Source organism: Myotis daubentonii, chromosome 2 (assembly GCF_963259705.1).
Source record: "Myotis daubentonii chromosome 2, mMyoDau2.1, whole genome shotgun sequence".
NCBI lineage: Eukaryota > Metazoa > Chordata > Mammalia > Chiroptera > Vespertilionidae > Myotis > Myotis daubentonii.
In genome coordinates this window covers 136,903,454-136,925,461 of record NC_081841.1, presented here as the reverse complement: position 1 = coordinate 136,925,461, position 22,008 = coordinate 136,903,454, and the positions used below count along the sequence as shown (strand labels likewise).

General features: G+C 39.2%; 1 protein-coding gene across 1 annotated transcript in view; it reads left to right on the top strand.

The window, feature by feature from the left end:
• DNAJC15 (DnaJ heat shock protein family (Hsp40) member C15) overlaps window positions 1-22,008 on the top strand; it is an 89,215-nt gene that overhangs the window by 38,920 nt on the left and 28,287 nt on the right. Inside the window, exons 3-4 of the mRNA XM_059684707.1 lie at window positions 1,762-1,835; window positions 16,236-16,312. Of these exons, the coding sequence (XP_059540690.1) occupies window positions 1,762-1,835; window positions 16,236-16,312 (151 nt within the window). The remainder of the gene's footprint in view (window positions 1-1,761; window positions 1,836-16,235; window positions 16,313-22,008) is intronic.

Sequence of the window (22,008 nt, the reverse complement as noted above, 5' to 3'; positions counted from 1 at the left end):
TGCTGTTCACAGCTGTGGTGGCTCTTCTGGCTCGTGAGGGGAGGCTTCACATACAGCTGCTGTTCCTCAGACAGAGGGCGTGGTGCTCAGAAGGCTGCTGTTGCTTGGACCTGCTGCGTTGATTTAAAGGCACAAAATACAACACAACAAGGCACCACGTACCAGACACTGAACACAAATATATTCACGATATTAATAACTCCAAATAAAGATGACCACCTGAATTAAGAGAATTAGGGGATATGGAAGAAAGAAGAGAAAAAGATAAAAGAGAAAAAATTAAAGAATGGAAAAGTAGGGGAAAAAAGGAGTGCAAAAATGAAGTTGGAAAAAAGGAGGGGGGGGGAAGAGACAAAAACAAGAGCGAAAAGAGAGAATGAATTAGAAGAGGGGAAGAGACTACTTATATGAGGAGAAAACTGTGATAGAACCGCTACTAATCCCAACAAATTCCAGCAACAGCTCCCTGGAGATGAATGCAAACTAGAAGCAACCAATAATATCAAGAGAGGCAAGGAAAAACAGAAGCACAAAAATAACCAGGGTGGGGGACGGGGGGTGGAGGGAGGGGAAAAACCAGCAGAAAAAAATAAAAATAAAAAGCAAAACAACCTCACAACCAGTCCTAAAACACGCACACACACACACACACACACACACACACACACACACAGAGACACACATACACAAAAACAATATACTCAACAATGAAGTAAACAGCAACAAAACAATAGAAAGATAAAAGAAGAGAAAAAAAATTTTGTATAGTGAAGAAAGATAAGGGATATGTATATAAGGATATAGAGCAGTGGATTGGAAATAGGATATATAAGTAGGGTGAAATTTTGACAGGAGGTAAACAGAAGGAATAGGGAAAATCTAAAGTAGGAATAGGGGAAGAGAAACAGGACAACAAAAGGGGAAAAGTGAGGAAGAGGGTTTTAGCATAGACGTAAAATTGAGGTATGGAAAATTGATGCTAAAGGAACGATGAAAATAGAATGGAGAATCCTAATCCCAAAATAAAATAAAGAGAAAATAAAATGGCACTTTAAAAAATGGTAAAATGGTAGCAGTAATAATACTGGTTAAAAATAAAAATGTTGTAATTAAAAGGGTAAAACCAGGTGATGGAAAAAGAAGAAGGAAAAAAAATTGGTTTCTTAGTTAAAAGGTGAAAAAAAAAAAATTTGCAGTAGTGAAGGTCCTTCGGTTCTTCTACTCCTCAGTCTGGCTCACCTTAGTATTGCCAGGTATTCAGGAGAGTGTTGAATTTCCCTCGATACACTGTTCCTCCGTGTTGCAAACCACAGTCCTGATTTTAATGCAGGCCGTATTTGTGTCCCAGACTGCCTTAATTTGTGTTTAGCTAAGAGTCAGTTTGTGGCTCAGCCTCTGGGTGGCAGTGTTTTTGGGTTGGCCTCTGAGGCTATAAGGCTTCTCTATCCAGTAAGAAGGGTTTATTTTCTCTGTTGCACTTAAAACTGGTTTGGGGAGGTCCACATTGACATTTTTTATTCTATAATGAACTAGAACTTGACAAATTTAATAGTCATGATAATGATATTCAATAAATTTGGAATTTGAAAAAAAATATTGAAATAGTTATTGAAATGAGCTATATAAAATAAATTATCAATAAATACTGTGGGAAGCACTTTGTGGGTATTGACTTTGATTATAGAAAATGTATTTGCGCACTTTGTGGGTATTGACTTTGATTATAGAAAATGTATTTGCTTCTATTCCTTTTGCTTTTAGGTCGCTGTGTATTTCAGATCTGGAAACCTCTGGAACAAGTAATCACAGAAACTGCAAAGAAGATTTCAACTCCTGTAAGTTAAAGACAGCTTTCATTAGAAAGCTCATTTTGATTTTTAAGTATCATATTTGACAGTAATTCCAAAAAAAGTCTTGAATTTTCCAACTTTGTGGAAGGTTTACTTCTTTTATTATATCCTCAGAGAGTTTGTCTCATTTATTGATTTAGATTCTTTTAAGCTTCTTGGTCACATTTTTATATCCAACCTTTTTAATGATTTTGACATCTAATTATTTCTTACTATTGCATTCTTTTAGTATTATTACATCAATTTTGAGCTAATTTATTTTCCTTGTTTAATTAATATTCATTTGTTCACTTAGTGATTGTATACTGTAAACCAGTCCCTTTGCCATGAGCTGGGTATGGCTGGTGAACAAAATATATGTGATCTATGATCTTTTGTGGCCCACACAAGTGTTTATTTCATCCTGAAATTTGAAACTAATTCTCTTGTACTGCCACAACTGGTCATCTCGAACATAAAATTATAAGATTCCAAACTTGAAATCAGTAGGGCTTTTACATTAATCTACTAGCATCATAGCTGCACTGCTGAGCTAAAGGTAAGTGATGAATAAATGATAGGTAACTTTATAGGTTGGTAAACTGGTTTGGGACCACTGGAGACAATACAAAGAGAATTCACTGAAACATCTTACCTAATTAATAATAGACAAACATGAAAATTGACCTTACTTTTGCTATGCCTTAAGCCACGCCCACCAGCCAATCAGAGCAACTATACGCAAATTAACCCAACCAAGTTGGTGGCCAGCAGCCACAGAGCTGGAGCGAGCAGGAGGCTTGGTTGCTCCAGTGATGGAGGAAGCCAGCCTGCCACGGTCTGCTCTGAGCTACACTCAAAGCAACAAAGTTTCAATTATAGAAGGTAAATAAACCCCAGATACCTGCTTTCAGCAGGCCGTGGCCACGGAGCTGGAGAGAGCAGGAGGCTTGCTTGGTCCAGTGATGGAGGAAGCCAGCTTGCTACCGGCTCTGAGCTCCACTCAAAAGCAACAAAGTTTCAATTATAGAAGGTAAATAAACCCCAGATACCTGCTTTCAGCAGGCCGTGGCCACGGAGCTGGAGAGAGCAGGAGGCTTGCTTGGTCCAGTGATGGAGGAAGCCAGCTTGCTGCCGGCTCTGAGCTCCACTCAAAAGCAACAAAGTTTCAATTATAGAAGGTAAATAAACCCCAGATACCTGCTTTCAGCAGGCCGTGGCCACGGAGCTGGAGAGAGCAGGAGGCTTGCTTGCCCCTGCGATGGAAGAAGACAAGCTTCCAGGCGGCTGCTGCCTCCTCTCAAGGCAACAAAATTTCAATTATAGAAGGTAAATAAACCCCAGATACCTGCTTCCAGACACCATGGCCACGAAGCTGGAGCGAATTAAAAAAAAAAAAAGGAAAAGCTGGGAGCGTCATTTGCCAGGGGGCTTGATCAGTCTGAAAACAGCCATCAGCCCCTCACCCAGGCTGGCCAGGCACCCTAGCGGGACTCCCACCCTGATCCAGACACCCTTCAGGGCAAACCAGTTGGCCCCCACCCGTGCACCAGGCCTCAATTCTATATAATAAAAGGGTAATATGCAAATTGACCCTAACAGCAGAATGACTGGGAATGACTGGTCACCATGACACACACTGACCACCAGGAGGCAGATGCTCAATGCAGGAGCTGCCCCCTGGTGGTCAGTGCTCTCCCTCAGTGGGAGCTCTGCTCAGCCACAAGCCAGGCTGACGGCTGCCAGTACAGCGGTGGTGGTGGGAGCCTTTCCCGCCTCCTCAGCAGCACTAAGGATGTCTGACTGCAGCTTAGGCCTGCTCCCCGCTGGCAAGTGGACATCCCCCAAAAGCTGCTAGGCTGCCAGAAAGATGTCTGACTGCCAGCTTAAGCCCAATCCCCCAGGGAGCAGGCCTAAGCCAGCAGGTGGACATCCTCCAAGGGGTCCCAGACTGCAAGAGGGCATAGGTCGGGCTCAGGGACCCCCCCGAGTGCACACATTTTTGTGCACCAGGCCTCTAGTTACAGTATTACCATTGACTTCTGGGAAATAGATGCCATCTGGGATAGATCAGTTTGGCTTGTGGCAGTTTGAGAAAGAACGTCTTGTTTTAGCAAAAGCATTACAAGTTTCTATGGCTTAGTCATAAACAACAACCTCACTTTCAAAGTATAACATACTGACAAATAATAAAACTCAGGTTGAAAAGAACTGTAAGAGATTTTACAGATCTATAAATGCATGTCTCTGATTAGAAGGAGTATGTATTTATTTTCTATTTTTCTATTTATATTTTATTCCAATAAACTATTAATAGGTAGTTAGCATTTATTCAATAAATATTCATTAAGCACCTAGTATAAACCAGGCATTATTGTGTAGAATGGGATATAGTAATGAACCAGACAAAGACAATGCCATCTTGGACAGCGGTTCTCAATCTGTGGGTCGCGACCCCTTTGGCGGTCGAACGACCCTTTCACAGGGGTCGCCTAAGACCATCCTGCATATCAGATATTTACGTTACAGTTCATAACAGTAGCAACATTACAGTCATGAAGTAGCAACGAAAATAATTTTATGGTTGGGGCACAACATGAGGAACTGTATTTAAAGGGCCAGAAGGTTGAGAACCACTGATCTAGGAGCTTACATCTTTAGTGGAGACAGTTAAGAGATGAATACATGAGCTATATGATATGTAGAAGTGTTGACTGAGGGTAAGAGGTTAAAAAATAACAACAGAGAGGAATCTATATTTATAGGTGAGGGAAGGCCTCTGAGAAGATGAGGGAACAGAACCTGTGAACATCTCAGGAAAGAGTTTTGTAGGCAATGGGAATACTGCAAAGGTCCTGAGGTAGACATATGTTTAGCAGCAAGAGTAACTCCAGTGGATTATGGAAAGAGAATAGTTTGGGCCCAGATTACTTAGGGCCTAATAACTGATGATAACTGCAAATTTTCCTTTAAGTATAATGGGACCTTATGGAAGGTTTTGAGCATAGGGGCAATATGATTTTTTATTTAAATTATTAATTTGTCTGTTGCATAGAATATAGACTAGATATAGCGGTTGCCAACAGGTAGTCTGTGAGGTCTGAAAGGTTGGGTGACTGCTGACTAGAATTAACCAGAGTACATTGAAACCAATTAGAAGGCCTTGCGATAGTCCCGGTAATAAATTATAGTGACTTGAAATAGAATAATAGGAATGAAAAAAATACATAGTTCTTAAGTTGTTTTTTTTCCTCTCTTTTTTACAAATATTTTTTTATTGATTTCAGAGAGGAAGGGAGAGGGAGAGAGGTGGAAATATCAATGATAGGGAATCATTGATTAGCTTCTCCCTGTACTACCCCTACTGGGGATTGAGTCCACAACCCTGGCCGGTGCCCTTGACCAGAATCAAACCCAGACCCTTCAGTCTGCGGGCTGACACTCTATCCACTGAGCCAAACCAGCTAGGGATCCCTATTATTTTAACTGAAAAAAAAAAAGGTGAATAAATAACAGTCTTTTTTTTAAACATTTCACATTTATTTACACCAAAATTGAATGTTTTATCACCTTTCATTCACATTTAAGATCACTCTTGCCTGGTGTTCCATTTCTTTTATTTATTTATTTATTTATTTATTTATTTATTTATTTATTTTTATTATTTATTTATCTTTATTATTAAGGTACTAGTAGCTCTCTGCAGGGCCTGACCGCTCCGTGCCCACTGCCCAGAAGCTCTCCGCGGCCCAGAGGCCCATCCGTGGCTGGGAAATGCAAACGACTATTCTCAGGAACTCCAATAAAGGGCTTTCTTCCTCTTTCTCGTCTGGCTTTCACCCCTGTGCCTCTGCCAACAGTCCCTCCTGTCACACTATCCTCCACACCCTCCACCCTCTGGCCACCCGGATGTGACCTTGCCCGGGAGTTGGGGGCCACTCGACTCTGCTCAGCTCGCCAGTTCCTTCTCTTCGTATGCAAGCATTCCAAGCCCTGGCTGGCCAGAGGCCCACCCATGGCTGGGTGCGGAATGCTTGCTTCGTCGCTGTGGGAATGAAGCAAGCATTCCACCAGGCCACTCACATTGCCTGCTCTCAATGGCCACCGGCCGCCCCCGCCCTGTCCCCCCGGGTAGGGACTGGGGGACTCCTGCGGGGCTGAGACGACTGGGTGCCACCATCTTTGTGATGGAGTGACAGTTAATTTGCATATTACCCTTCATTAGATAGGATTATATATGTGTCCTTATCCCCTGTTTGCCCTCCCCCACCCCGCTCATGCCCTCACCCCCCTGGTGTCTGTGTCCATTGGTTAAGCTTATATGCATGCATACAAGTCCTTTGTTTGATCTCTTCCTCTTTCCCCCACCCTGCTTTACCTTCCCTCTGAGGTGTGACGGTATGGTCAATGCTTCTCTGTCTCTGGATCTGTTTTTGTTCATCAGTTTATGTTGTTCATTATATTCCACAAATGAGTGAGATCATGTGATATTTATTTTTCTCTGACTGGCTTATTTTGCTTAGCATAATCCTCTCCAGTTCCATCCATGCTGTTGCAAATGGTAGGAATTCCTTCTTTTTTACAGCAGTGTAGTAATCCATTGTTTAGATGTACCACAGTTTTCTAATCCACTCATCTGCTGATGGGCACTTAGGTTGTTTCCAAATCTTAACTATGGTGAATTGTGCTGCTATGAACATAGGGGTGCATATATCCTTTCTGATTGGTGTTTCTAATTTCTTGGAATATATTCCTAGAAGTGGGATTTTACTAGGTCAAATGAGAGTTCCATTATTAGTTTTTTGAGGAAACTACATACCGTTCTCCACAGTGGCTGCACCAGTCTGCATTCCCACCAGCAGTGCACGAGGATTCCTTTTTCTCCGCATCCTCACCAGCACTTGTCTTTTGTTGATTTGTTGATGGTAGCCATTCTGACAGGTGTGAGATGGTACCTCATTGCCATTTTGATTTGCATCTCTCAGATGAGTAGTGACTTTGAGCATGTTTTCATGTGTCTCTTGGCCTTCCGTATGTCCTCTTTCAAAAGCATCTATTTACGTCCGTTGCCCATTTTTTGATTGGGTTGTTTACCTTCCTTTTGTTAAATTGTATGAGTTCCCTGTAAATGTTGGAGATTAAACCCTTATCGGTGATAACATTGGCAAATATATTCTGCCATGCAGTGGGCTTTCTTGTTGTTTTGTTGATGGTTTCTTTTGCTGTAGTCCCATTTTGTTTATTTTCTCTTTAGTTTCCATTGCCCTAGGACAGTGGTCGGCAAACTGCGGCTTGCAAGCCACATGCAGTTCTTTGGCCCCTTGAGTGTGGCTCTCCCACAAAATACCATGAAACTTTCATGAAATTTTCATGAAAATACCATGAAAGTTTCAATACGATTGAAACTTCGTGGCCCGTGCGCAGAAGTTGGTATTTTGTGGAAGAGCCACACTCAAGGGGCCAAAGAGCCGCATGTGGCTTGCAAGCCACAGTTTGCCGACCACTGCCCTAGGAGTTGTAAAGGTGAAGATATTGCTTCGGCATATGTCTGAGATTTTGCTGCCTGTGGATTCCTCTAATATTTTCATAGTTTCCTGTCTTATGTTTAAGTCCTATATCCATTTTGAGTTTATTTTTGTGTATGGTATAAGTTGGTGGTCTAGTTTCATTTTTTTGCACGTATCTGTCCAATTTTCTCAGCACCATTTATTGAAGAGACTATCTTGACTCCATTGTATGTTCTTGCCTCCTTTGTCAAATATTAATTGAGCATAGTGGTTTGGGTTGATTTCTGGGTTCTTTATTCTATTCCATTGGTCTATATGTCTGTTCTTATGCCAGTACCAGGCAGTTTTGAGAACAGTGGCTTTGTAATACAGCTTGATATCTGGTATTGAGATCCCTCCTACTTTGTTCTTCTTTCTCAGGATCGCAGCAGCTATTTGGGTTTTTTTATTATTCCAGATTAATTTTTGGAGAGTTCATTCTAGATCTGTGAAATATGCTGTTGGTATTTTAATGGGGATTGTATCAAATCTATAGATTACTTTTGGTAGTATGGACATTTTAATGATGTTGGTTCTACCAATCCATGAACATGGTAAGTTCTTCCATCTGTTTTTGTCTTCCTCTGTCTCTTTTTTCAGGGTCCTGTAGTTTTCTGAGTAGAGGTCTTTTACCTCCTTAGTTAAGTTTAATCCTAGGTATCTTTTTTTGGTGAGATGGTAAATGGGATTTTTTTTAAATCTCTCCGTAAGTTCACTATTGGTTTACAAAAATGCCATAGATTTCTTGGCATTAATTTTGTATCCTGCTATATTAATGAAATAATTTATTAAAGTCTAATAATTTTTGGATGGAGTCTTTAGGGTTTTCTATGTATAGCATGTCATCTGCGAATAATGACAGTTTTATGCCTTCTTTTCCAATTTGGATTCCTTTTATTTCTTCTCCTTGTCTAATTGCTATGGCTAGCACTTTCAGTACTATGTCCAACAGCAGTGGTAAAAGTGGGTATCCCTGTCTTGTTCCTTTTCTTAGGTGAAATGGTTTAATTTTTGCCCATTGAGTATGATGTTGGCTGTAGGTTTGTCATATAAGGTTTTTATTATGTTGAGGTATGATCCCTCTATTCCCATTTTGCTGAGGGTTTTTTTTTTATCAAGAAAGTGTGTTGGATTTTTCAAATGCTTTTTCTGCATCAATTGATATGACTGTGGTTTTTATCTCTCAATTTGTTTATTTGATGTATCACGTTTATTGATTTGTGGATATTGTATCATCCTTGCATCCCTGGGATAAATCCTACTTGGTCATGGTATATGATTTTTCTGATGTAATCCTGGATCCAATTTGCTACAGTTTTGTTGAGGATTTTGGCATCTATGTTCATGTGGGATATTTCCCTGTAATTCTCTTTCATTATGTTGTCTTTATCTGGGTAATGTTGGATTCATAGAATGAGTTTGGAAGTGTTCCTTCCTCTTGAATTTTTTGGAATAGTCTAGGAGGATAGTTTTTAGTTCTTCTTTAAATGTTTGATAAAACTCCCCTGTGATGCTGTCTGGCTCCAGGCTTTTTTTTGCTGGAAGCTTTTTGATGACTGCTTCAATTTCTTCCATAGTTATCAGCCTATTGAGATTTGTAGATTCTTCCTGATTGAGTTTTGAAAGGTTGTATTTTTCTAGGAATATGTCCATTTCCTCTAGGTTATCTAGTATTTTGAAATAGAGATGTTCATAGTATTTTTTAACAATCCTTTGTATTTCTGTGGGGTCTGTTGTTATTTATCCTCTTTCATTTCTGATTTTGTTTATTTGAGTCCTTTCTCTTTGCCCCTTGGTAAGCCTGGCTAGAGCTTCATCAATCTTGTTTAACCTTTCAAAGAACCAGCTCTTGATTTCATTGATCTTTTGGATTTTTTTTTGTCTTTATTTCATTTATTTCTGCCCTTATCTTTATTATCTCCTTCCTTCTGCTCACTTTGGGCTTTTCTTGTTGCTTTCTAATTCTTTAAGTTGTAGAGTGAGATGATATATTACTATTTTTTCTTGTTTTTTGAGGCAGGCCTCTAGAGCTATAAGTGTCCCTCTCAAGATGGCTTTCACTGTGTCTCATAGATTTTGGGTTATTGTGTTTCATTGTCATTCGTTTCCAGGATGTTTTTAATTTCTTCTTTGATGTCTTTGGTAACCCAGTCATTGTTTAATAGCATGCTATTCAGCTTCCAATTGAATGACATAGTTCTTTAAATAAATGTTATTTATGTCTTTTCTATATTTATATATAGTAAATAGACAAAATTTTAGAAATCATTTGTCTTATGTTTTAGTTGTTCTTTAGTAGATACATTTATATTAGAGGCCCGGTGCTCGAAATTTGTGAACCTGCAAGGGGCGGGGGGGGGGGGGCTCTCAGCCTTGCCTGCACTATCTCACAGTCCAGGAGCCCTCAGGGAATGTCCCCTTGGGGAGCAGGCCTAAGCCATCAGTCACACATCCTTGGCGCTGCTGCAGAGGCGGGAGATGCTCCTGCCACTGCCGCTACACTTGCCATCCATGAGCCTGGCTTCTGGCTAAGTGGCGTTCACCCTATAGGAACGCACTGACCACCACGGGGAAGCTCCTGCTTTGAGCGTCTGACCCCTGGTGGTCGGTGGGTGTCATAAATGCTTGGTCGATTAGCATATTAGCCTTTTATTATATAGGATCATAAATAGAAGACTCCCAGCTTTTGTAGAACTACATTCTTTTACATTGTAAAGGATGTGAGAGCAAGAAAATGACAAAATTTTCACTTGTCTGTGGAGGCTCACAGATAAGATAGATTAGTTCAAGAGGTTATCCTGGGTATACTGAACTTGGCATCTGCATTTCTTAAGGAGAAAGAAATGATGCATGCTCCCTTTCTCTTTCCTGTGGGTTTCAAGTTAAGAAACATGGATTTTGATAAATGGTGCCTTGTTTTCCCAAAGTACTTGAAGTTTACAGTGAAACATTTTAGAATATCTTTATAAAATTTTTCTTAAAACCTTATTTGCTTCCTTTACACTTTAATATCATCTTGCTCTTAAATCTCTTGTTTCTTTTTCTCATACTTTTTTTGTTCTTTTTTCATTTTGCTGGAATACTGCCTAGAGTAATTTTTCCTATGAGATTCATGGATGATAAATGTTTTAAGTTCTTTGTTAAACTATTTGTTTCTTTCGCCTTCACTGTTAATTACCTTTTAGATGCTGGCTCCTTGGAGTCTGGTGGAGGCAGTATTAGAGAAGTATAGTCATCTTCCCTCAGATTGAATCTCAGTGCCCTTGTGCATGCTTTCCTGTGTACTTGCAGCCAGATATTTTTGGTACTCAGACTCTCAGCAGATTTCCTGGTGTCTTTATTCCTTGGTACTCTTTTAATTTTCTTTTGTTGTTTGTGCTTTTGGTTTTTAGGTTTTGGTGATTTTTGTTTGTTTAGTTCTGCAAATTTAGGGGATTTTTTCTTTATTACTGATGTTCTAAAACTTTAAGGAATTATTAGTGAGTCTTAACTATGTGAAATTATCTATTGTTTTGTAAGATTCTCTTATATATTTTTTTGTTTGTTATATTTTTCCGTTGTCTCTCTTTTCTGCTCCTGGAACTCTTATCAGAAAGATGTTTGTTGGATCTTTTAGTCTATCCTTTATATCTCTTAACATCTTATCTCTCATTTTCTATCTCCTGTATTTTTTCATTCTACATTCCACAGTATTTCCAGAGATTATTTTCCAGATCACCAGGTTGGCCTTTGATAATGGCCATTCTGTTATTCAGTCCATCCAGTAAATTTTTTACATCAATAATTATTTATTATCCAAGAATTTTTCTTGTTTCTTTTTCATAGCAACTTATTCTTTTATGAATGCGTTATTTCTTTGAATATTTCTAAAAGCAGTAAATCGCATTTTTTTTCTTCTGCTTCCTTATTTATCTTCTTCCTTAAAAGCCAGTTATTAACTGTTCATCTTCTTTTTCTTGAAGGAAATATTTATTGCATATTATTAGTGATCATGTTTTATAACAAAATTAAATGCATACACTTCTCACAAACATAAACTGGAAATCCAGGCATCTATCAAATTTATATACTGAACCAAAGTTCTGTTTTCAGAATTCAGCAGTCAATCATTATTCTGGCCCAGGGCCACCACGCCACGATTTCTTAGTGTTGAGGATCTTGTCAGTAATTTGAACAAAATCTCTTTATGTGCGACAGTTGTTTCCCACATAAAACGCTTTAAGGGCACAGTTATTTCGTCCTTGTGCTCCAATTTCCTAGTTGGCCCAGAGATTTCATTTGTTGAGACATCTTTTTGTTTTACTTCATCACCTAGTAGTTTGCTCTTTTTCTGGCTGAAGAAAATCAAGGAGCCCAGCATGGTCCAGGCGCCCAATGTGTAGATTGCAGACATCCACCAGTACCAAGACATGGCCTGGTCTGGACCCATGGCCTAGTTGTTCATCTTGGTTCTATTTTTCTCCCTTGATATTGGATTTGTTCAAATATCTGATGATCCTTGGTTATTGATTTATGTTTATGAGGATCAAGTTGATTAATATACCAAACTTCCTCAGCAGTTTGGTAGGCTTGCTTTAAAATTTAATTGAATGTGGATTTACATTCAAAAGGATTCTAAAAGGATTATCAGTGGTCTCTGAATATATAGGTGGGCCATGTCAATAGTCATGTCTTCCAAAGCAAGGAGCCCAGAGGCAGGCTTCGGACCTCCAGAGTCTAGGAGCAAAGTACTAGGTGTAACTGCCCCCCCTCCAGCCTTCTGAGTTTGGAAATGGGGTCTGTTGATACTCTTCTTTGTTTCTCTTCGGATCTACCACCCATAATAAGATGCATCACAGACATGATTCTCTCTTTAACCTGAGAGCTAAAGCAGCAGGTGGCAGGCTCTTTATGATTTGTATTAATGGAGTTAGGGATGGTTTATCTCTGCTGTTCTAGTTTAATTACTCTGATATTATTTTTTCTATTTGTTTACTCTGAATTTAGTGGGGTTTTTTCCTTGATTTCCGAGAAGTGTTTCTCTTTTTCCTCTGGGGATTGGGGCTGCTATGACTTTTGAGTATGTGCAATCTTACCTGTTTTTAATATTCCAGGATTTCTTTAAACTTTCTGTTTTTCTACTTGTTCCATTTCTTGTTTTCTAGGCCTATTATGGATTTTTGTTGTTTAAAATATCTCTGTCCTCATTTCAAGGTCACTTTGGAAAGCAAAATACCTAAATTATTCAGTCTGCTGTTTTGAACCATTACCCTTTTGCTTGTTTTTAAAAGTATTAATGTATATTATTGACTCAGCTAATGTCTAATTATCCCTATTTTTTTCTCTGGTGGGGGATATAAAACAAGTCATTTATCTTCTTTTGAGGCTTTTATTTTCCTATATGTGAATTTTCCTTTTTATTTGAATACAGTTTTTTCAAATTGAACTTCTATTGTTGTTAACATTTTGTTGTTAAGCAAAATTCATGGGTATAACACTAATTAAAATCATCCTTCTGTGGCTCTATAAATTAAATAGATTATTTTACATAATAAAAGTTTACAGTTTATGGTAAATAAGACAATGGAATGATATAGTTCTCTGGTTGTCTTGAGGGGCTTTTGTATTCCAAGCTATTGACTGACTGAGTAAATTAGCTAATGACTTTTTGTAACTTGATTCATTTCATATACGCATCCTTCAGTAATATATGGCACTACAACATTTAATGCTAATTTTAGAAGGAAAACAATTTTCATTTCTATTGTTTATATACAAAGCTGGGCAAAAGTCGGTTAACAGTTGTGAGTACATGAAGCACAGTTTATTCTTGTATTATTATTTATTAGTAGCCCTGTGCATGAATCTGTGCCTGAGTGACTCGCTGATGCTTGCCTCAGCAGGCCATCCCACCCACCAACGCTCTGTAGCTCGCTGCCCGCCCTCCTGTAGCTCTCCACAGCTCTTAGCTCACTGCTCCACACTCTTATAGCTCTCTGCCTGCTGCCCCGCCTTCTTGTAGCTCTCCCTGCTTGTGGCTCACTGCCCCGCCCTCCCCACTTATAGATGGGTTGTGACTTTAGGAGTCCTGGCTAATTTGCATATTCCTCTATTATTATATTAGATTATTATATTAGATTCTTATCCTATATAATAAAAGCCTAATATGCTAAGTGTTTGGTTGGCCGGTAGGCCATTCAACCAATCAAAGCATAATATACTAATGATATTCTAAGGCCGCTCAACTGCTCGCTGTGACATGCACTGGCCACCAGAGGGCAGACAGTTGACCAATCAACCAGTCACTGTGATATGCACTGACCAGGGGCAGATGCTCAATGCAGGAGCTACCCCCTGGTCAGTGCACTCCCACAGGGGGAGTACCACTCAGCCAGAAGCCAGGCTCATGGCTGGGAAGCACAGCAGCAGCGGTGGTGGGAGCCTTCCTGCTTCTGCGGCAGCTGGACATCCCCCGAGGGCTCCCGGACTGCGAGAGGGCACAAGCCGGGCTGAGGGACCACCGCCCCCCCCAGCCCCCGAGTGCATGAATTTCATGCACCAGGCCTCTCGTATTATGAGCAACTGTAAACCTATTTTTGCTCACCCCTGTATATACTTTATGAATAGAAAATACAAAATAATGTGTAAAGTTCAAACTGTATAACAAATAGACAGCATAACAAAACTAGCACAATTCCATTGTTTTTGTTCTTGGAAATTTTATTAGAAATATATAACCCCCTACTTTGTCTTTTTTATTATGTTGTTGTTCTTTATTATAATAATCTTATTTTTATGGATCTAAACATTTTCTTAACCCACTAGTGTTGTCAAAAATGATTCTGCATTGTGTTCTATCTATATATCCTCATGTAATGCGATATTGGTATATTATTTGTAAGCTTTAAAGGGCATTTTAGTTCTATTTAAGGGAGGAGTCAAGGGATACAGAGTTATAACTTTGTCCTTGCTCATGACACAGATACTAATTTATAATTTAAATTGAATAATATATTTAAAAACTCATAACATTTTATCCTATTTAAAATTATGTAATATACGAACTAAATTTTATATGAGTTTAGAAGGCATGGTTTTCTCTGAAGAAATGTGCTAACATGAGCATTTTTTCCCTCTGTCTGATTCTGTATAAAGTTCCCAAATATAAATTTCTTATCCTCAGAATGATCTAATTCTTTTAGAAGGGTTGTAATGATTGTATATATACAGATTGACTTACTCATAAGTAGGCGTGTGTTTTAGGCTATGAGCCTCACCCAGATGTAGTTTAAGTAGCCTTTTCTGAGTTTCTCCTTTTTTTTCATATCCCACATTTAGTCCACGAAGCAAATGTTAGTTCTGTTTTCAAAATACATCCAGAATTTGACCACTTTTCACTTTCTCCTTTACGTTGGTTCATACCACCATCATCTCTTGCCTAAATTATTGTTATACCCCCTTAACTGGTCTCCTGCTCCCACTGTTGCATCTTTCTTTCTAGTCTCTACATAGCAGTTGTTGGAGGAATCCTTTCAAAACAAAGTCAAATTGTGTAACTTCAGTGTTCTGGCTTCTTAGAATAAAATTCTAAATTGTTTCCATTGTTTATAAGTGCCGGGGTCCAACCACAGCAGGTCCAGGGGTTCCCAAAGGTGTAGACGGAGTCGGCAAAGAAGGAATGACACAGAGACAGCGTTCAGTTGATCAGCAGCCTAGTCAGGATCTCCAGCCAAGTTCTGGTCTCGATCTCCAGAGAGGTTCTGCTTCGGATCTCCAGCGAGGTTCTGTAGCCATGTTCCCTCGCTAGGTTCTTCAGCCAGGTTCTGTCCAGGCTCTCCAGCCAGGTTCAGTCACCAGGTTCTAGTCAGGTTCTCTTGCCAATTTCTGTAGTCAGGTTCAGTCCAGGATCTTTTGCCATGTTCTCTCCAGCGAAGTTCTTCTGTCTGTAGGTTCTGTGTTGGTTCTGTCTTCTTGGTTCTCTTCTAAGTTCTGTGTTCTAAATTCTGTGTCTTGCTGTCTTGTTACATCTGTATTTATACCAGTTGATTCAATCCTATCAATCTCTATTACAAAGGTTAGGGTGTTTCTTATCTCCATTCCAGGGAGTAAAGATTATGTAGCTTAAGCATGATTGTTCGTAGTTAAAGTGATTAATTACCCACCTGGCACTTAGTTGAGGGGTTTTATTCCCTCCCTAACTTCAGGGGAAAATCCCTACCTGGGGAAACAACCTTTCTCAGAGAGGAGACCTTGGTTAAAACACATAGTGCCAAGAAGGTGAGCAAACATTTTAAGAACAGTATGCCATATATGCCAGGTCCTTTGAAACAGCAAGGATGGACCGGCTCCCGGCATATAAGGCCTTCCACAATTTGGCCCTAATTACCTCTCTGATGCTACTCTCCTTGCTCGTGCCCCTCCAACAACATTGACCTTTCAGTCCAGTTTTCTGGCCTCTCTTGGCATTGCCTATCTGTTATCCTGACATCCTCCCCACTTGTCAGTTTCTCTATCAGTCTGTCTAGTAGCTCAAAACAATGTCAGTCATATCACATGAACTGATTTGGTTAAGGTGATCCAATGAGAAAATTACTGCAAGACTTAGAAAAAGATAAAGCCTTTTGCTGATCTCATATTCTTTCAGTTATATCTAAGTATATAAAATTATTATATTTGACAGTTAAAAAATTGGTAACATTTTTTAGGTGTTCATCTTGCTATTAGTAAAGGATCATTGTTTAGTGCTCCCCCCTCCACCCCCATAATTTCAAGATGACTTCTAGTAAAATGCATTATTCTTACTGCAACTATGTGAGGGGATTGAGGTCATGCCCTCTTATATATTGAATTAATTATTTCTTGCTCTATTTTTCCTGTACAGAGCCTTTCATCCTATTATAAAGGAGGATTTGAACAGAAAATGAGTAGGCGAGAAGCTAGTCTTATTTTGGGTGTAAGGTAAGTGTGCTGCATAAGTATTATTTTGTTTGTGCCCAAGCTTATATTGAAAAAGGAGAAAATGTTGCAGTAAAGTTATTTTTATATTTCAAATTATGAATAGAAGGCAGAGGAGAAATTATCAAGTTTTTACATTTTAAAATCTCTTAAGAGAAAATCTCACACTCCTAAAAAAAAACCCAGCAAAGTTGAAATGTGTCTTTATTCCATAACAAGGAGCTATTATATTTCTTCTTTTTCTTTTTCAAAAAATTGATTTGAGAGAGAGAGAGGGGGGGGGGGGCGGGCGGGGAGCAGAGAGAGAGTAAGAGAAAGAAACATTGATTTGTTGTTCCATTTATTGATACATTTGTTGGTTGTTTCTTGTATGTGCCCTGACTGGGGATTGAACCCACAACCTTGATGTATTGGGACAGTACTCTAACCAACCAAGCTACTTGGCCAGTGCTCAGGAGCTATTATATTTCAATATTAAAGTTTCAAAGCAATTATCATAATATCCCTCATTATGATACTGAATTGTTTCTGGATTCAGTTTTATAATTTGATATGAATCATATTTTCTATTATAATATGGGCTCTGTTTCACAATTATTTTCTAGTTTTGCAATTTGACATTTAGCATATTTTCTTAGACTTGTTTCACCTTTTAAACATTTACTAGAGGCCTGGTGCACGGATTCATGCACCCGGTGGGGTCCCTTAGCCTAGCCTGCATCCTCTTGCAATCCAGGACCCCTTGGGGGATGTTGGACAGCTGGTTTCGGCCCAATCCCTGCAGGCCAGACCAAGGGACCCCACCGGTGCATGAATCCATGCACTGGGCCTCTAGTATGGTTAATGTCTTCCCACCCTCCCCCATCCCCCTTTCCTCTGAGATTCATCAGTCTGTTCCATGTTTCCATGCCTGTGTATTGAGCGTCTGCCCCCTGGTGGTCAGTGCACATCATAGCTACTGGTCAAATGGCCGCTTAGGCTTTTATATATATACTAGAGGCCTGGTGCATGAAATTTGTGCATGGGCGGGAGGGGCTTCCTCAACCTGGCCTGCCCACTCTCACAGTCCAGGAGGATGTCCTCCAATGCAGGAGACGACCGGGCTGATCCGGGGTAAGGCTCTGCCCCCATCACCCCGCTGCTGTTGCCATTGCCAGCCACTGCAGCTGCAGGCCCTCGCTTCTTAGCGCTGGCCCCACCCCCTGCCCACTGGTTGGTGGGGGGCTATCTGGGGGCAGGCCGGCTGTGGGAGGGGCTGTGGGAGGTTGAGGCACAGCAGGTTGCACCCGTCCAGCCTTTGTGGAGGCATGGCGCCTGGACCAGGCCCACGCTGCTGTCTCTGTGGCTGCCTCTGCAGAAGGGGCAGCACTGGGACTGGGCTGTGCTGTAGCCTGTCCCGTGCCACCTCTGCAAAAGGGGCCACGGCGTTGGACCAGTGGTGTTAGACCAGCCCGCCCCTCCTATGTGAGCGCTGGACCGCCTCGTCTCTCCCGTGTTGCACCAGACCCTCGCAGCCGCTGTGGCTTTGGAAGGACATCCGAAAGACTTCTGCCCTAATTAGCATATTGCCCATTTATTAGTATAGATACTAGTGGCCCAGTGCACATTGAAAGGAAATTAATTAGAAGAAATATTTTAATATCACTATTCGCCCTTTCTCTATAATAGAAGTTTCAGATGTGAAAGAAAGTCACTGAAATGTATATGAAAATAATATATAAATTGATTAATAAATAATAATAACATGAGATAACAGCAAAAACATGATATAAAAACAACATTGATAAAAACAATGACTGATAAATTGATCAAACTTATTCTAATATCTCCCTGTATACCACATTAAGAGTAAAATCACTTTCAGAGTGCTTGACTAATTTCCCTTGTGATGAAGTATTTACAACTTTAACTTTAACGTCACACGCTCTTTAAACTTGAGTGAAAGCAACATATAACTGACCATGTCCAAAAACGGGTTCAGGTAGGAATATTCCTACTCTGTCTAGATTGGCACCAGCGAGAGCTTTATATCTAGCGCACATGCACGAGTCAACGTTTATTTTTAAATTGCCAGTGCACATCATATGTACCAGACAGTCGGATGGACATACGGTCAGTCACTTAGCCTTTTATATGTATAGATAGATTCTCTAACTTTGGTCAGTATAGGAGAAAGTTAATGATATTTTATGATTGCTGTGTGATATCATTTAACACTTAAAGTTAAGAATACTTTCCCTACCATAGATTTACCAGTAGTTATATTCAAATTTTTGTTGTTGTTAATCCTCACCTAAGGATTTTTTTCCCATGGCTTTTCAGTGAGAATGGGAGGGAGGAAAGAACGGGGAGAGAGAAAGAGAAACATTTATGTGAGAGAGAAACATCAAAAGGGGTGGGGAATGAACCCATAACCCAGGCACATGCCCGTGACTGGGAATTAAACCCGAGACCCTTTGGTGCATGGGCGGATGCTCCAACCATTGAGCAACACCAGCCAGGGATATATTCAAATTTTTATCTGATATTCCTTTAGAGCAGTGGTTCTCAACCTTCTGACCCTTTAAATACAGTTCCTCATGTTGTGACCAACCATAAAATTATTTTCGTTGCTACTTCATAACTGTAATGTTGCTACTATTATGAATCGTAATGTAAATATCTGATATGCAGGATGGTCTTAGGCGACCCCCGTGAAAGGGTTGTTCGATCGCCAAAGGGGTCGTGACCCACAAGTTGAGAACCGCTGCTTTAGAGCCTGTTTAAATTTTTGTGGGAGTTGGCTATCGTATAATATATACAACAAATCTCCTGGTGATTTAATCAACATAATTAAGCAAATATTAAAGTTTTATATTGGTATAATTTTTAAAAATCTCTTATAGACTAGCAGATTTTTAAGGCCAAAACATTTTATTATTTCTTATGACTTAACAAGAAAAATAAAAATGGGGAGGGAGGAAAGAAAATAGATCAGTTCAGCTTGAGATCTCTTCTCATCTGAGAATAGAAAAAGAAAAATTATTTTAAATAGGGGACCCAAATTAGCAAGTTATTTATATTGCTTACTATATCTTGCTTTAATATTATTCAGAATAGTATTTGTTATTTTTCTTGCATTTTTATTGGGCTCCTATAACATCCCATTCATAGTCTTGAAATGAACATATGAAATGTTTTATAAACACATTATAAAACCAAACACAAAGGTTTTTGAGAATATCATATATCATTCAAGGCACTCCTATTGTTAGGACAGATAACTATAAGTTGACTTAAGATACATTAAATACATGGTTATAAAGTTTTATCCATTGAACTGGAAGTTGTACAGAATTTCACAAGGAAAATTCAGTGATTAAGAACACAGACTCTGATAACAAGTGAATCTGGGTACGAGTATCAGTTTTACCATGTACTAAGTGTGTGACCTCAATTTTATCATCTGGAAAATAGAGGTTCTGTTAGTTTCTACTGCATACAGTTGTGAATATTAACACACGTGAAAATTTTAACATATTCATGGCACTTAGTAACTACTCAATAAATGCCAGTGAGGCAAAACAGATTCTTATCCTGGTCAAGTTATATTTAGCTTCTCTGTACTTTAGTCACTTCATTTTTTTAATATTTTTATCTATTTTTAAAAAGAGAGGAAGGGAGAGGAATAGAGAGATAGAAACATTGATGAGAGAGAAACATCGATTGACTGCCTCCAGCATACCCTGAACTGGGGATTAAGTCTACAACCCCAGCTTGTGCCCTGACTGGGGATCGAACCAGCAACCTCTTGGTTCATGGGTTGACTGCTCAACCACTGAGCCACACTGGCTGGGCTCTTCATTTTTGAATTGGAATTAATAATATGTAGCCATGTTAGAATAATATTAAGTGATATGATATGTTTTTATTTATTTGTAATATGTTTTTTTATTGATTGATGATACTTTTTTATAAAAGTACCTACCAAATAACAGGTGCTGAATAAATGTTGCCTCCTCTTTCTTCCCATTTCCATCATGAATACAGAAGCTAAATATTTGCCCTTAACCAATAAATAGAAGGGTAAAAACTTATTTGCTTCCCTCTAGCCCTTTCATTCAGGCAATGCAGATTTTGAGATTTTCAAGATGTAATTACAATGCTGTGGTTCCATTTTCTCTGGTCAGTGAATCTAAACTACTTAGACTATATAACCAAGTAGGTACAGGCAAAATGGAGCTGACTCTGATGACTTATTTAAAAAATACTGTGTGCTACAAATGATTCTGTACATTCTTACAAAATCTAAAATATTTTACTGTCCAGAAAAACTGTTATTACACCTGGTGTTTTCTGAAATGATGCACATTTATGACTTTCAAACTTTTTAAAAGCTTCTGTGGAACTCTGTTTAAATGTTGTTGAAAAGAAAAAGATGAAACCAGATTCTGCTCTATTTGCTGCAGGCTTGGGGAATACCTCAGTTCCACCCCACTGCCACACTCCCAGCAAAGTGTGTTCCAGGGAGCATAATTTGAAATGGCTGATCTAGGCAACATGGTATTTAAAGTTACATTTTCAGTTTCATGGTGAAATTGTCTACACTGGGAGATATATCAGAGCTACATTTCATTTTTATACTATGTTTAAGAACTAGGATTCTCCGCCTGGCTGGTTTGGCTCAATGGATAGAGCATTGATCTTAAGACTGAAGGCTTCTGGGTTCGATTCTGATCAAGAACACATGCCAGGGTTGTGAGCTTGATCCCCAGTAGGGAGTGTCGCAGAAGGCAGCCAATCAATGATTCTCTCTCATCACTGATGTTTTTAGCTCTCCCTTCCCCTTCCGTTCTGAAATTAATAAAATATATAAATATATGTATATGTATATGTGTGTGTGTGTGTGTGTGTGTGTGTGTGTGTGTGTGTATCATAAAAGCCTAAAGGCAGGCGGACATCCCCTGAGGGCCCCGACTGCGAGAGTGCACAGGCCGGGCTGAGGGTCCCCCCTACCCCATGCATGAATTTCATGCATTAGGCCTCTAGTATAAATAAAGAACTAGGATTCTCTCATCTTGTTTAATCTTTATAACAATAGGCACATGTATTAAGGTCCTAGGGACTTTAAGAAAAGGGGATAAACCTTGCACACAAAAGATACTACTTTCTTCATCTCAAAGCTAACCACTAGGAGTCCAATCATTATTTTCTTAAAGGTAGAATATTTTGAATGACCATATTTGTGCATATGAACTTTTCACTGACTTCAGTCTAGTTCATTGGTTGCTGTTCTTTAGTGTACGTAATGCTTATGGAGTTTTATATACAAACCCACATGCATTGTTATTGCAGGCAATGCAAATGATTTTCAAGGATAATTTTGACTGAAGTGCTAAATATTGTCTTATGTGTTAAATTAAAGCTTAATATCCAGAATAAGTTGCAACTTACCATATATACTTCCTCCCAAAAAATGCATACAATGAAAATTTGAATGAGTAGTCTGCATTTGATTAGCTTTATACAATAAGGTTTTTAAAGCTTCCCTTTTTTCATTTTAAGATTTTCTAAAGTACAATAATCTTTTAAAATGCTCATATTTACTAATACAGAACCTTTATTCTTCAAGGACTTGAACTTTTTACTGCCATTTATTTACAATTGGAGGGTGGTAAAAAATGCATTTAATACTAGATAGTATTTTAAGATCTGCCCTT